Below are 17227 nucleotides of genomic sequence, written 5' to 3'. Positions count from 1 at the left end.
TATCGGATTAAAACACCCAAGATCTAACAACAAGAAAAAATTCCTTTCACTTTTGTTAGAGAAATGATAACAATAAAATAAATTTTTGCGGGATAAAATATTTTTTTTCAATTAAATATTCTTAGCACCTCTTGGACAAGACCCAGGCTTTGTTACAGTAAATTACGGTCAAATGGGTCATAAAGGACGAAAATAAATATTTATACAGGCACTCCCACGTCTTTTAATGTCTGCTTGTTTCACTGGCTCGGAACGTAGATAAACTCAATATAAATATAGCGCCAAATGTTCTTACACCGAGAAGAAAATATTATATATATATATATATATTCTTTATTAATTTATATTATTTCGTAAAGCTTCACTCCGCAAGATTTCGTTTCAGTGACACAACTATGCGTGGCATTCGTGTTTCTCATTGTCGTATTGTCAACAGCGTTGTCTCGTGAATACCATAATGTCTGGCGCGGCTGTAGATCTGTAACACAATCGGCAGGACTTTCAAGCAAATTCATGAAAACTAATTAGTCATCAGATTTGTATTTTTTCTTATTAACAATTATGTATTATATATTTTTTATTTTATTTACCTGATAATATGATTGATGCTCATCTTGATAAGACAACAAAGTTCAATTTCTAAAATAAATTATTTAAAAAAAAACACGATTTATTACACTATAATATGTAATTTATAACATTACTATGTTATAAATTTATATTATAAAATAATATTAAAACTATTTATCAAATATTTAGATTGTGCGAACTTTCGTCATTTTAACAAACGTACTAAAATATCCGTATCAGTCACAATCTGCGTCGTTCCTGAATTAATCACAAATGAATCACTGATTCATAAACATGTATTCTGTTTTTGGCATAAGCCAGTGACATTGTCTGATATGTCTTGATATTTTTCTCCTTTGCTCCCACGCTTGTAAGTAGATAGATCTCTGAATAAGTCGGCGCCTTGTCTCATCGATGGTTGAACTATTCTACTCGACCCTGCACGTCTCTTTTCAAGTACACTATACTAAATCTAAATTGGTTACGACGCAGTTACATCTACGTATACACGGGTTTTGGACGAACAAATTCTCTTTGGAAACGTGGGCGTCCGATTTAATTCCGGCTGCACCGTATGCACCGCAATGTGCCGAATGATCCAAAATTATAGTGACGATAATCGAGCTTCAATTCAAGCTACAACAACATCAAGAATACCCGAAGTATCTCTTTTTTCTATTGTACAAATTTTAATTTAATAATTTTATTTTTGTAAATAAAAAACTATATTTTTGTGAATACAAAAGTTCTCTGTCTGTTACAATGTAATCGTTTGTTATTTGTAGAAACTTTTTTTATATTTTTATTTTTAAACTTGTTGAATTGTTTTTATTTTTACATACTCAGAAGATTTCTAAGTCTAACTATGGTACAAACAGTATTTTTGTAATTTAGAAAACATTAGATAAACACAGTCCTTGTGCGTGCCACCTTGAGACCCGCACGACATAGTAAAGTCATCAGGGAGCGACATCCTCTCTCCTTGATATCATCTCCGTAGTCGGCCAAGTCGAAGTCGATTTGGCAACTGTCTTTGGACACCGTGGGCGTCTAGCGTGGTGGTTCCCCTCGGTGATGATAAAGACGACAAGAATGAAGACAACGATGACGAGTGTGCTGGCTGTTCCTGGTAGGGGCTTTTTTGACGTTAGTGCGCCTGCGTCGATCGTCATTTTGACGAAGCCATGAAGCGGCCGGCGCGCCATACGAACGACGACGGGTCGCGCACTACGAGTAGGGCGCTGGTCGGCTCCGAAACCCCGAAGAGAAGGAAGAAGAAGAAGAGCGTGAACAAGAAGCGGGCACAACCGACGACTGAAGCCGAGGCGACTTGACTTGGCGAGTGGCGCGCAGAAAGATTCTTTCAGGCGGAAAGGATACGCGAACAGGACTTGAGTCCCGTAACATACGAAAGGAGTTAAATCAACGTTAAACACAGGAAGAGGACGAAGCAAGGAAGATGTCGTCTTCTGCGGTTGCCAAGACTTCCAAGTACACATACCGCTCTACGGGCGGTGCGGGTCATGCCGATGTTAGCATCGAATACAGCGCCGACCTGAGCGCTCTCAGTAGACTCGAGGTAGGTCCTGTAAAAAAAAAAAGTGCTCATGTCCAATATTGCCTTTCGGGAAAATCGAAAGGAGAGAACGACAGTCGGGAGAAAAAACATCAGCCGCGAGAACAAAGTTCTTAAATGTTCTCTAATTAAATACTAAGTACATTGTGCAAAATAATTTGATTTCTCTAGCATAAAAAATCACATAATATTGAAAAGAGACCGAGAAAAATTTTTTTCGATAAGTTAAAAAAAGAATTAAAAATTTTGAAAAACATTAAAATAGTACATTAATTATTAATATATATATTTTTTTTTCAAACACAGATGATTGGTAAAATTTGTAGTAACTGCGTTTCTAAACAAAAGATAACACAATTCTCTTATGCTAAATTAGAAACTTTCGTACGCTGAAAAGTTATCCAACTTCCAAAGAAGCAGCACTTGACGAACATTGCAACATAAGAAAAGAGCGAGAGAAGATACATTGACGTTCTACAACTCTGGGATAAAACACGCTCCAAATTCAGTTTGAATACTTCTCAGATTCTGAGGAACACGAAGATCCAAGAAATGTTCCCGTGCGTCATCGTAGTGACATATGACAAATTTGCACGTGAACAATACGGTAGTAGTGACTAGTCACGAAGATAGTGAATCGCGAAAGTTCAGTGACCATAAGGGATGTTAGTGCCAACCCGACAAGGAACCGAAGTGTACGGCTGTTCCTATAGCTATCGGATTGCTCGTGTACAAAAATAGTCAGTGGAATATCGGTTTGAGATGACGATCGTGCCAAGGCGCCAGATCGATGTCTTTTCAGAGATCCCGTTTCAAGATGATGCCCCTGCACCGTAATACAATCGACTCTTCGTCGGATCCGAGGACTCGCTCTTTTCAGGACGTATTCCGTCCCGAGAGAGAAGTATGAGGAAACGTACGATCGTCTCGACTTCGCACGCCGCACGAGCAAGTAAGATCATTTCTTCATTCCTTGCAACTAGTGGCCTGGCTGTTTGTGTGGCCTAAGGCGAGCCGACATGAAAGCGCGCGGCTTTCTTGAAATAATTCCGACGAGCGGCTTTCGAAGACGCGCTCAGCAGACGTCGCGACGTCGTTCTCTCCTTCTCCCGAGGACGAATCTATTCGGCGGAGGCCGTGCGTCTTTCCGAAATACCGAGCCTCCGCTGTCGGATATTTTCGTCGAGCGATTACGTAAAGTGTCGACCCTCTATAACGGGCGCCGTGATATACCCTCTAATCCCGATTGCCTCTCTTTTCAGGACAAAATCCGCCTACTGCAGGATGACCTGGAGTGTGAGAGGGAGCTGCGTCAGAGGGTGAGTTTTACAATTGTCCTCGTGCATTTCTCCCGGGATCTGAGCAATCCTGAAAATTATGTCATGCACAATAGCAGATGTCGAAACAGTCTGCTAACAATGATTGATCATCCATCGTCATTTTAGTTGACGACATTTTATCACACTTGTTAAAATATAATCAAACTGACTGGATTAGACGATTTTGCTTTACGTGCTGCTTTAAACAAATAATATCGAGATATTACGTGTAGATTAATGTACAAATTAATCTAGAGAGATGGCCACTCTCTCTAACTAATTAATATTTTCTACTAATAATAATACCTAATACTAATTAATTATTCTCATATGTGTTATCTATTTGTATTCTGTAATAAATGAAAAAGACGCTTGCTCGAGTATGTTTTACTCGTATTTATATCATGTATTTTACAACAAGCATGATTACAGAGACAAAAGAAAAAGACCAAGTTATCTCATATTTAATATGTATTGTACAAGAAATACAAGAAACAGTCTCGTGTGAAGTTGTTTTGGCAACTCCTCTTGCAATTTAAGATTTTGAAACTATACTTCTTTGTATCGGTGTAGAGAAGAATCAGTTTTGATGTAGAATTTATTGTAACGGTAGTCTTTAGCAAACGTCGCGAAATACGAAATGTAATGTGTGTTGACGTGACATTTTGCGAGATAAATATTTTACACACAACATCCTGTAGCGAGCAAATGTGTTTTGCAAATAAGGCTTTTTAGAAATCGAAATTCTTGTACCGATAAACTTTCAAAGCGGAAAATTGAAAACTATGTTTAGAATCAGAGATAACTCTCGAATGAATCTCCGAAAGTTCGCAGCCGCGAAAAGACAAAGTGCAATATGTACAGCGTGAAGAATTGTAACGGCATTCTGTTATTTTAAACATGATTTAATACATACGATCTTTAATCTTATTAAATCAACTTCTAAATCAAAATAAAATGCGATTTCAATTGCAAACCTACATCATCATATCAAAGTAAAAAAATCAAAAGAAATCAAAGAGTTAATTCACTGCAAAGCAAAGAGTAGTAGGTCGAAATGTCCAGCTCTTAAGTTGCATCTATTTTTAGGAACGCGAAGCTCTCTTCGGGATCATTCCCGCATTCCTGCGTTTTTCAACACGGTTTTTCTACTTTACAAACAAATAAAACACTATCGCATATTTTTTCACAAAACTTTCAACACGCAGAGAAGAACTGAAATACAACATTCAAAAATAATTCTTTGCGTCTAAACAAATGAGTATTTTTATTTAAAGACTGCAAAATTTTTTTTATTATTAGAAATTAAATTTTTAATAAGAAAACATATTTACATACTTTTTTATTTTCATAAATATCTGACAGTATTTATCGTAGAAAGTTGCATTTTTGATAACATTCGCTCGATTAATTACTTTTTCGTAAAAAAAAAAGAACACCGTGTCCGCAAATGGGAGGCTAAATTCTATAAGAACTTCTCAAATTTCATTGTCTCCTGAAATTCCTCAGAAATCGAATCTGCGTGTAACGGACGCCGTGACTTGAACGACTGCCAAAATTTTCCTCGCGCTTCGAAACTATAAAGTCCGAAAATTGAAATGACGTTTAACACGTCTTACGCGTTCAGAACGCTTCACGTATTTCTTCGTTTATGCATTCGAAATGCACACACTGCATTTAGACACAATGAATTCCTTGCATACTAGAACAAATGCGAATCTAATACTTCAATTTATAGGTTTGTTTATTGAGCGTGTATTTGTATATACGTGTCGATTCAATTCCGTTTATACTGCGGAGTGTCAAATACGCATATGTTATACAGTAAATATAACGTTCGGAAAATATCTGGAATATCAAGAAGAAATTTTGTGTGTGAGAGATAGTTTGACGTAAAACTGTGAGAGTGGATTCGCTGTCTTTTCTCAACAAATGCCTCGTTTGTAATATGAATAAAGTTCCCGATATAGAGACTCCGCGTCCGAAATTAGATCGTCCTATTCACGCTGAAGAAATCTGACGTCATGTTACTGACGATATGATACCATTTGTAGAGCATGTACCGATGCGCGTTTCAAAACAACGATTAATAATGTCGCAAATAAATTAAAAAAAAAACTATGACTCAACTAATACGTAATTTTTTTCTACTTTGTGACGTGCTTCTTAAAGGATAATTTATGTCATTCTTGTTTTTTCATTTTAATTACCGTTTACTAGTTTTGCAACATTAATTCGCATAAATTTCTTGCAGATCGAACGCGAGCGCGCTGACTTAAGCGTGCAAGTCATCCAGCTGTCCGAACGCCTTGAAGAGGCTGAGGGTGGCGCCGAATCTCAAGTGAGTATTTGCACAAGGATGTTCTCTACGTTAATGAATTAGCTACAGAACTCGCGAACAAATTATAATTCAATAATGTCCTCGTGCAGTTCGAGATCAACAAAAAGAGGGACACGGAACTGGCCAAACTGCGCAAACTACTCGAAGATGTTCATCTCGAGAGCGAGGAGACCGCACATCTCTTGCGCAAAAAGCACCAGGAAGTCGTCGTCGATTTCCAGGATCAGATCGATCAGCTTTCGAAAGCACGCGCCAGGTTGGTAGAGAAAATTGTGAAGAAATTCGATTAAACGTGTTTAAGGAGACTTCTCTTTTACTTACACACACATTGATCTGTAACTATTTGCTATTAATCCTTGTCAGATCCACTTGGATACTTTGAAGTTCAATATTTCCACGAGAAAGCCGAAATGGTCGATCAAAACCAGACAGGTTCTGTAATTTCAGAAAGCTCGCGGGCTCATGCACAGTCGCGCTCGCAAAGCAGACACCAGTGTAAACGCTTGCTAATCTCCCTCTTTGAAACGAGAGCGTGTAAAGCGCGTCCGGGGAAGCATCAATAAACAACTGCGGCGAACCGGCCGGAAGTTCGGGCCGCGTAGCAAATCGCGATTCTATGAGGAAGCGTCGTGCGATGTTTGGGGAAAAAGACAGGAAAGACGTCGAAAGGGAGGAGGAAAACGTAATGAATCATGGTGTCACGTGGATAATTATAGCGCGGTTTCTCGTCACACAAACGAGAGTGACTGTATGTAAGAAAATTTGCGCGAATTATGCTAGCCGCGAGGCGACTGGCCACGATCCAAGGAGCGACTTGCAACTGAAATACACGAAGATTCGGTTAGCCCGGCTCTTCTAAACATAGTAGCCACTCGAAGCGCCGATCTCGTCGTTTTTACAAGGACGTTGACAATCCTGGAAACGTCCGCGTTGCCGCGTTAATTAGACATGATTGATCGTGCACGGGATATTCATGTGTGTTTGCGCGACGACTCCGCTTTTTGATTTCGCTCTTTTAACGGTCGACCGAAAAAAAGACCAATCGGAGAAAAACGATTCACAAACGGGAAAGTTTTCATTTTGAGAATGGTTAACGAACGTAATAAATGACGAGATCTCGGAACAGTAGATGCATAGTTGCCAAGAATAATAACTAATCGACGCACGCAGCTGTTACTTAATTTCACCGATGCAATGTAAGCGGTGTCAAATACGATCCGTCCGGTTATATTTTGCCCGTGATATCACCGTCAATTTATAAATCTCGATTATCGCCCAAACACATGACGTACGCACACTTGTCGTCTATGTCGTCGATATATCAATCACTGTTATCGTTGCATTCTTAAGTTTTTGTGAACGAATGTACACGTCGTGAAATCTCTGAACAGTTGTCCTGAATTCCAAATTTTATTTTTCTCTGTTGTGTCACGAGTATGACGCCAGCAGAAAAAGTATCCCACCTGTTGGTGGAAGACAGAGAGAGAGAGAAAGAGAAAGAGAGAGCGAGGAGAGTGCATTGTAGATCTCGATATAATTGCATCACTCGGTCCCCTCCCTCTCTTTCCAAGCGCAAAAACTCAACTGTCTTCCTCTATCGCAGCGTGTTTCTCTTTCTCTCCTCGTCTTCCTTTTGCTCGCACGGTTACTTGGCTTATGACTATTTTTAACCGTACGAGTCGCGCGGCAATCCGCAACCCCAACGTTAGCGCGCCATATTAGTACACGCGACCGTCCCGGATCCCCACTATCCCCAGAATCGGTTAACCGATACCTTACACCCTCGTGTAGATAGATGGATCTGATATCGGTCACATTTTTTTATGCGGTATCCAGAAAAGTCGGACCCACGTGTGACGGTTTTGTCGATGTGTCCATTGCGAAAAATGTTCGATCGATATACAGGAATAGGTTGTACGGTATTGTCTTTTAAAGACACGTATTATTATTTAGTTGAAGCCATCTGCTTTCCTAATTTTTCTTTTCGAAATAAATCATTTAAAAAGTTTTCTGATAATTAAAAAAAATAATTAAAACCAAAATTATTTAAATATGTGATTTTCTTGTGATACAAAATGTTATTTCAATATTTTACAAAAATGACTTTATTTTCGTGTATATTTAATTTACAAAATTACTGTTCTGCCACGTTTCTATGAGCTAAATATGTAACTTAAAAAAAAGTAATTTCTTTTACCGTTAAAAATAGATAATAAACATCTTAGCAAAATCGTAATTTTGTGATTTCAGAGCTGACAAGGAAAAATCGAAATTCCAGCAGGAAGTGTATGAGCTCCTCGCTCAACTCGACAATACTACCAAGGAGAAGCTGTTGTCGATTAAAACGGTCGAGAAACTCGAAGTGCACGTGTCTGAGTTGAATGTCAAAATCGAGGAACTGAACCGTACGATTGTCGATATCACCAGCCACAAAACCCGGCTGTCGCAAGAAAATATCGAGTTGACCAAGGAGGTTCAAGATCTTAAGGTAAACCTCACTGATACTTCTCTCTCATAGTTAAATTATGTATTTTCCAGTTTTGTTACGAATTGAATTGAAATTTTAGGTAAACATAGAGAACGTTACTTACTTGAAAACACAAATCGTGAGTCAACTCGAGGATGCCCGCCGTCGTCTTGAAGATGAGGAACGCCGTCGTTCGCTGATTGAGGCTTCACTGCATCAGGTATAATTTCATATATTCGGTACCTGATTTTGACGACTTTTTTCAAGATAGATTTTATCATTTTTATTACATCACTGACTATTACACAATTGTTAACGTAAATCGACAGGTTGAGGTGGAATTGGAATCCGTTCGCGTTCAATTGGAAGAAGAGTCTGAAGCGCGTTTGGACATCGAACGTCAATTAGTCAAGGCTAATGGAGAAGTTTCAGTATGGAGATCAAAGTACGAGACCGAGGCTAACGCTCGAGCCGAAGAGGTAATTGTGCTTCCGACAAAACTGTAATTACATCGATTTAATTAATTTTACACATATTTGGGTGACCTAATTCTCTCACCCATTTTCTGCAATAGAATTTTACATAAATATATTGACAAATTTTTATTGTGAATTCGCAGGTGGAAGAACTTCGTCGTAAGTACTCCGCTCGCATCCAGGAACAAGAAGAACAAATTGAAACTTTGCTTGTGAAGATCAACAACCTCGAGAAGCAGAAATCGCGCCTGCAATCGGAAGTAGAAGTTCTCATCATCGACTTAGAAAAGGTGATGATTCCATTGTCAGTTTTTGAACTTTTGTAAGCAAAGTTTTTTATCACAAGAATATTTCATGCTATTTAGAAAAATTTCTTACACCGTCGTGTTTCTTCTTTTTTTTTTCAGGCCAATGGAACTGCTCGTGAACTTCAGAAACGCGTTGAACATCTCGAGAAGATCAATATAGAATTGAAGACACGCTTGGACGAATCTCTTGCCATGTACGAGCAAAGCCAGCGCGATCTCCGAAACAAACAGCAAGAGTTGCAACGCGTGAACGCCGAGCTCGACAAGACTCGTGAACTAAAAGACCAATTGGCTCGTGAGAACAAGAAACTTGGAGGTAATTCGTCGCTTTAATGATAATTCAAAGATTTTACCTTGAAGTATATCTTCGACAAAATTCGAGTTTTTCTTAAATAAAGTCTCTTTATCGAATTTCTTTGGACAGAATTCCATTTTCAGAACATTCGTAAAACAACATGTAAAAATATAAAACTCTAATTTATAAAAGAGAAAAATATTTATAATACTGTTGTAGATGATCTTAGCGACGCTAAGAATCAGTTGGCTGACATGAACCGCAGACTGCACGAACTTGAGCTCGAACTTCGCCGATTGGAAAATGAACGTGAAGAATTGGCTGCCGCTTACAAAGAAGCTGAAGCGGTAAGTAGTAACTGTCAATATATTAATATATCACACAACAAAACCAGAAGATATAAGAATAAAAGTAGACATATTTATAATTGAAACTCGAGCATGCAAGAGAGAAGATATTATAAGGTTTCGCAATATATATCTTTGTCAAATTAAATTCAATTTTCTTCTTCATATAAACAAAAATAACTTAATATAGGGCCGCAAAATTGAAGAGCAACGTGCTCAAAGGTTGTCAGCCGAATTGAGCCAATTACGTCACGACTACGAACGTCGCATTGCGGAGAAGGATGAAGAAATTGAAATTATTCGGTAAGTCACTTTTAACAATAGTTTTTTATTAATTTTTTATACAGTTTTATATATTTTTATATATTTTTATTTATATTAAAGATATTAATTTTTAAGTTATTATTCTTATAAAATTCGAATTTTTTATAGAATGATAAAGTGTCTTTTATTAAATTTTTAATTTTATTTATCAAATTTTGTTAGAAAACAATTATATATATTTTTTGGATTACAATATTTACGTCATTCCAACCTGGGATTAGAAAAAAAAGAACATTTTTATAAAAAATATTATGCCAACGCAATCATAATTATATAAACAAAACCACATTTCTAGACTGAATTTGTTAGGCTAAAAAAAGAAATTCCATTTATGCTATACGTATACGCGCGATTGTTTTTTGTTTTTAATTACTAGAGTTTACTTTTCTACTTGCTTCTGTTTTGTCCTTCTACAAAATAAGAATACTAAGATAAAGTATCGTAAGATAGGATAATCATAATACTCTCTGAAGTGTTAATCATAGTACTTTGAACCGTAATGTAATCAGATTTATTTTTACTTAATTATATAGCATTCCGTGTGTAGCGTTATTATTAGTACATTAAAAAGGTAGTTAAATTTATCGCTGATCGATTTAAACAATTAATCATTGTAGCACTTTCTCTCGCGTATGTGACCTCTAATTATCTATTTATACCTGACAGACATCTATTTATATCTGACTTGAAGTGCGCTATCGATATTAGTTACATCTCAAAATTAGTTTTAGCGATATGTTTGCCGCTTCAACATTATGCAAAGCTCAATAATCAGAAACTTAATAAATAATAAATCAATTAATCAGAACTCAAAAAAGGAAATATAAATGTTTTCATTAATATAAAACTGAAGTTTAGAAACAAATTAAAAAGTGAAATATAAATTATATTTCTACAATAGTATAATTATATAAAAACTAGTCCGCTATGAGTAATAATTGATACAGATGGTAAAAAAAAATATTACAAATGCGAAAAAAAATGAAAAGATTAATATCCAGTAATGAGGACATATGATCGCACATATGATCGTAACATATATGCGTAACAACGCACTATTAATAAGCACGACAAATCCGATCAGTCATGATCTAATTATTATTCGGAGATGCTGATTGGTTGTTCCCGATGTGGCAATCACAAACGAAAACTACAAAAGATACCACCTAACCACCGACCCAATTTTTGCCGATTCTTCTGTCACAAGCAACACCAGCATTGAATAGACAGAAATCGAATATTATTGCGAAAAATTCGACACGCGTTACATGACGCGCGCATTAGATTAAAATTCACAAAGTTTTTGACAATTTACAAGAAACAAAATATAAATACTCCGTTTGCGTGATAATATCTAAATTCGTTTATCAAAAATGGCGGGTTACATGCCACCGATTCACATGCCGCTGGAACCAAAATGGCGACACTATCCGACATACATCTACGATATAAATTACGGATACGGGATGAATTATTATCAGCCGATGATCGATTACATGGACAATAAGCGACTTCTATCGAGATCGACATTGTCGAGAGAACGCGAAAGAAGAATTGAACTGCCCGAATTACCGTGGTCCGACAGCCGAGTTTTGTGGGAAAACAAAGAGGTACAACCCTACACCAAAGACGATCTTATTAAACACGCGATCGACGCCGAGGACGACGCCAGAGATCACTTGTCTCGCTTCAAGGTACGATAGTTGTGTGGAAAAGAGAGAAAGTTTCCGGTGAGTCTTCGGACGCCTTCTGGAAAATACAAGATCTGTTTTCCGAGTGCCGCGCGTCTTGGCGACTGCTTGACCTTTTCGGTTTCTAAATTTGGTGCCGCGGAAGAGGCTGCCTCGTTTCGAGCAGCAACGATCAAAGGCGCGTTCGCGAATGCCATGCGTAATTTGTGTCATCATTGACGTCGCTATATTTTTCTTTTTTTGCAATTTACTCCTTTTTTTCTTCTCGGGTGAAAAGACGTTGCAACACGATAAATTTTTTTGTTCAACTTTGAATACAAATACAAATACAATATTTTGTTAACAATAAACATTAATTATTTGAAAGAGAATAAGTAAAAGTAATATATAACGATTTCATTAATTAATAAAAATAATTTTGTAATAGTTTTGTAAAATAGTATAAGAGATACGCTTTTCAGTTACACAAGTGAAATTGTTCGTATTTTTTTTTTGTAAAGCATAGTTACTGCAATATTTTTGAAATGCGTTGCATCACCCACACGATGGACTGTCTTGGCTTTGTCACTGTTTTGGCTTTTAGACGTATTATCTTCTCTAAGAAAAGATTCTATTATGTTTTCAACGAACATAAACATACCTAACATTTTTTAAATATAAAATTTGATTGTTCTGCAACACAGACTGCATAAAACACGAGAAAGAAAAATATACATGTTTAAACAGTTTCGGTTGTTATTTGAGAAAGATTTAATACGTGTTTGACAGCTCAAGGCGACTAATCGGGTTGACCAATAAAACTATCGCGGAAGCGAACGAACGGTTTTCTTGGCACTTCATTATTTGGATCATTCCTCGCGGTTCTGATCAACTTCGAAGTCTGCCAAGTCGCACAGCAAAAAATCCATCTTGAGCGTCTCCCGAACGAAAGGGAGACACACGGGATGGTCAGCAGTGTGTCCGGTGCATTGGCAGTCGCTGTCGAGTCTCAACAGAGAGTCGGTCGGCGTGTGGCGCGATCGCGTTCGCATTCTGGATCGCTGGGGCTAAGTTTAGCGCCATAGCGTCGCGTAAGTGCGCGTGCACGACGGAAAACGGTTTTTCCCAAGGGAGAAGTTTCGCCGCGTACAGAGCGGAGAAACGTCGAGCGGTCACGCTCTAAAACAACCCAAGATTCACGTTGACCATTTTATCTGTTCGTCCGAACCGAACACCCGAAGATAGCGAATCGCTCGGACTTCAGCCTGGCCAAGACCGTGCACGCCAGTCGTGTGACCAAGGAGATCTTGCCGCGCACGGGAAAGGATCTGAGAAGGCTACCGATGCCGCTTTTGTTCGCCAGCGCTCGCGTCCGCAGCGAGGCTAGCAAGGAGATGCAGCAGGAGGCGTTGAACGACATCAAATTGCAGGCGTTGAAGGACGTGCAGATGATGGAAGAGGTTCACGATGCGCTGGAACACGGTAAAAATCTACGCGGCAAGTCCGCGAGAGCGATCGAGTTCCAGCTGAGAGCGGAGGCTCTGAAGAACTTGTCCAAGAGCCAGGAGCTGGCCGACATCCGCAAGTTTCAGAGAGAGACCGTGCACTCTCTCTGGGACGAGAAAGCGCACGGCAGATTGATGGACGAGAGGACCAAAAATCTGATCGACGTGGAGAAGCTGACGCAGCCGCTCGACACGCTGAGCAAGGAGCTGCGCGGATACGAGCAGAAATCCAGCAATTATTTTCTGGACAAGAGGTATCAAAATCGTGCGAGACGAGAGCTTTTGAACGATTGTCGGGGATGCGAATATTATAACATTAAACGCGGTAGATAGGTAAGAGTTACATTATACCCCGATCGAGATTTTAGTAGTACGGAAAACAAGTCCGGATAATGTAATTGCTTAGAAAGGTAGGAATGCAAAATAAAATATAAATAAAAATAAACAATTCTTGAAATTGAAGTTACTTAAAATTGAAATAAACAATTTCGATAATCGGTGTTTGATTTCATGTTTCAACAAAAAATATTCTTTTTATGATTCCTTCCTCTGACGATTCTACTCTCCTCTACCCTTTCTTCTTTCATGAAGTTGTATACTTCGTAAGTATAAGACCTAGAATTAAATACCAGGATGGATGAGGTAAATTGATAGAAGTTACATAACAAGTAGCAAAAAAGTAATTGGAAAGAGTAATCGAAGAGTAAAACGTAAAAAAATAAATAGAGCAAATAGAAAAATTTATAATTGGAATTGTATGTTCAAATTGTAATTGTTCTAATAATAACTTACGAATCGAAACACAAACTGTCTATTCTTATATATCTCTGAATAAAATTACTTAGCAAACAGACAAGCATTGAAATCGAGCAGTTGAGCGCCCGCGTGGTTGAAGCCGAGACGAAGCTCAAGACCGAGGTTCAACGCGTGAAGAAGAAGCTCCATCTCCAGATCACCGAGTTGGAATTGTCTTTGGATGTAGCCAACAAGAACAACATCGATCTGCAAAAGACCATCAAGAAACAATCCCTTACTTTGACGGTAATATTGCTATACTTAAATTCTGTCAAGCCATTGAGAGAGAACATTAAGTGACTACATGTCTCACACATCGAAACATCTTCTTTTAGGAACTGCAAGCTCACTACGACGAAGTACAGCGTCAATTGCAAGTGACCCTGGACCAGCTGGGCATCAGTCAACGCCGTCTGCAATCATTGACGGCCGAGCTCGAAGAAATCCGCGGCAATTACGAATCCGTAAGTATCACGATGATAATTTGCAAAACTTCATGTATTTGAACAACAAGAAAAAATTTTAATTAAACATTTAGTTTATCCTTTAAGGATAAGAAAAGGTAGGATGATTAAATGTACAATTTATATGTGTACTGCGTGCTGAAACTGCGTAAAATGCAAAAAATAAATTTTGTCAAAAGGCTCTGCGCGCGAAGAGATCCGTCGAGCAACAATACGAGGAATCGGTTAGTCGCATCAACGAACTGACCACAATCAACGTGAACATCGCTTCATCAAAGGCTAAACTCGAGCAAGAACTTGCTACATTGGCTGGAGATTACGAGGAGGTCACCAAGGAGTTGAGAGTCAGCGATGAGAGATACCAGAGAGTGCAGAACGAGCTCAAGCACACTGTTGAAATTCTGCATGAAGAACAGGAACGTATTGTCAAAATCGAGGCTATCAAGAAGTCGTTGGAGATCGAGGTGAAGAACTTATCAGTAAGATTGGAAGAGGTCGAGGCTAACGCTATCGTTGGGGGCAAACGCATCATCAGCAAACTCGAGGCTAGGGTGAGAAAAAAAATTTGCTCACAAAATTTTTCTACTTAATCACAACAATTGTATAGATATTTTCATAATTTATTTTTGTATACGTACCTCTTTGTGTCACAGTCCATATAAAAGTTTTTGACATTATATATTTTTTAAGTAAATTTATTTACACACTATTGTAGATTCGCGATCTGGAGCTCGAACTGGACGAGGAGAAACGCCGACACTCCGAAACCGTGAAGATTTTGCGCAAGAAGGAACGCAACGTCAAGGAAGTGATGATTCAGATTGAGGAAGACTCGAAGAACATCGCATTGCTGCAGGAATCGCTCGATAAGGCCAATCAGAAAGTCAGCATCTACAAGAGGCAGCTGCAGGAACAGGAAGGCATGTCTCAGCAGAGCGTCACCAGGGTTCGTCGCTTCCAGAGAGAGCTCGAGGCCGCGGAGGATCGCGCCGACACGGCGGAGAGCAACTTGACATTGATCCGTGCCAAACACCGCAGCTTCGTCACCACCTCGACCGTGCCCGGCTCCCAGGTGTACCTCGTCCAAGAGACGAGGCAAGACATTGTATAAGTTGCCATCGTCACCAACACCTTTGCCACTTCGAACGTCGCGTCGTCGTCTTTACAAACGTATGTCTGACGTAGAATATGATACAGATAGAATAATTTAAGTTCTTGAGATAATTTAATTACATAATTATACAAAACAGATTATTTCTTAAAATAAATAAATATTTAAAATTAATGGACGAACAAGTAATATATAGTCACATTTAAATAGATTATAAGAATTGAAATATTTATTGTCAACAGGAGCTATATGAACTCACGTCAAGATAACAAAAAAAAAAAAAAAAAAAGGAAAAGACGCGACGTCAATTATCATAAGAACCGAGAGAGTTTTCAACGGGCCGCGTGGCGTGTTACTTTTGAGGAGTTAATTGGAGCAACTGGAATTGCATAAACAAATAAATATCAATGGAAATGCAGTGCTTTTCTTCGTAACGACCCGTCGTAAATTCGAATTTGCTCGGCTAACGAAATGCGATACGTCGCAACGAAAACGTTGTAACAAAATAAAACTCAACGCTCATCTCTCTCATTTAAGAGACTCGTACACAAAATGTCTAAAAAAAAATCTAAAAACAAAACAATATATCAATATATAATTCGAATAAGCAAGAAAATTTAATAATGTTCTTGTCTTAATTATATGGATGTAATTGAGCGTAAGGGCAGAGAAAAAAAGGACAAGAAGAAGAACATGAGAAGAAGACAGTGGCAATTCGCGTCATTCTACTCGCGCGTGTCGCAATTGTATTTAAATTAACTTTGTAATTCTATTCTATTACTACATATAGATAGGTAATATATTGCCCAATATACACTCTACTCTCACTGTACAACATACACAATAACCTGTGTCAACAATTAATTTAATAAATAAACTGAAATGCGTACGTACGAAATCGCTGCGTTTTATTTTCAATTTTATTTTCCTGTGTGTAAATGAAATAAATTTTAGAATTTACTAATAAAAAATTAGGTTTATTAATAAAAACTATTAAAGTAAGTGAGTGCAGAAGGTAAATAAGTAAAGAGAGAAAAGGGAATACATTAAAGTAAATTTAATTTATTCGAGCTAATTATTTCTCGCAGACCACTATGGCGTTTATTAGTAGGGTCCGTTTAGAAGCCAGATTTGTGAAGCCCAAAGCGTATGAGAATTCCTCTTCAAATCGTGCATCCGCAAAATTTGTCAGATTTATATTTTGTATCACATTCCTTCCTTAAATTATTACAAAACTTTGCTTCTACAGCAAAGAGCCTTCCTTTCGTTACATGCATCTCGTACGTTTGGGTTCCAACAATCTCACGTTCTCAATTACAAATCAGGAGTTAATAATAATTAATAACATTAGAGGTACGTATATCTATTAACAATATTAAGATATCCATCCACACACCGCCAGGCACGCTTTATACAGCGGCAGTAATTAATGGTTGGTTAAACAAGTCACCGGTTTGTATAGATTGTAGAAAACTCGATTGTATATATATATATATATATATGTATTGAAAACTGAGCGCGCAGTCTAAAAGATTGATTGTTCAACCACTATGTTAACGGAAAAAACAAAGAACGTTCTCGATAAAAATCGAACGCTGTCATTATGAGTCACGAGACACACGAGATTTGTGATATTGCAGTAATTATAGAAAAAACGGT

At 38.0% G+C, this 17227-nt stretch overlaps 1 protein-coding gene across 1 annotated transcript; it reads left to right on the top strand.

Annotated features, from left to right (window-relative positions):
- Positions 1–1765: 1765 nt before the first annotated feature.
- Positions 1766–15858, top strand: LOC109857805 (paramyosin, long form). Its single transcript, XM_020434513.1, has 16 exons — positions 1766–2149; positions 3409–3465; positions 5720–5806; positions 5896–6062; positions 8057–8294; positions 8374–8493; positions 8603–8752; positions 8893–9039; positions 9157–9373; positions 9572–9699; positions 9890–10002; positions 14044–14239; positions 14329–14457; positions 14637–15008; positions 15173–15627; positions 15811–15858. The coding sequence occupies exons 1-15, from the start codon at positions 2030–2032 to the stop codon at positions 15566–15568; spliced, it is 2637 nt and encodes an 878-aa protein (XP_020290102.1). The 5' UTR covers positions 1766–2029; the 3' UTR covers positions 15569–15627; positions 15811–15858.
- The last annotated feature ends 1369 nt before the right edge of the window (positions 15859–17227 follow it).

The sequence above is a fragment of the Pseudomyrmex gracilis genome, unplaced genomic scaffold, assembly GCF_002006095.1.
Source record: "Pseudomyrmex gracilis isolate BER0280 unplaced genomic scaffold, ASM200609v1 scaffold_174, whole genome shotgun sequence".
NCBI lineage: Eukaryota > Metazoa > Arthropoda > Insecta > Hymenoptera > Formicidae > Pseudomyrmex > Pseudomyrmex gracilis.
Note: the sequence above shows the minus strand (reverse complement) of the source record. Positions and strands in the feature narration are given on the sequence as shown.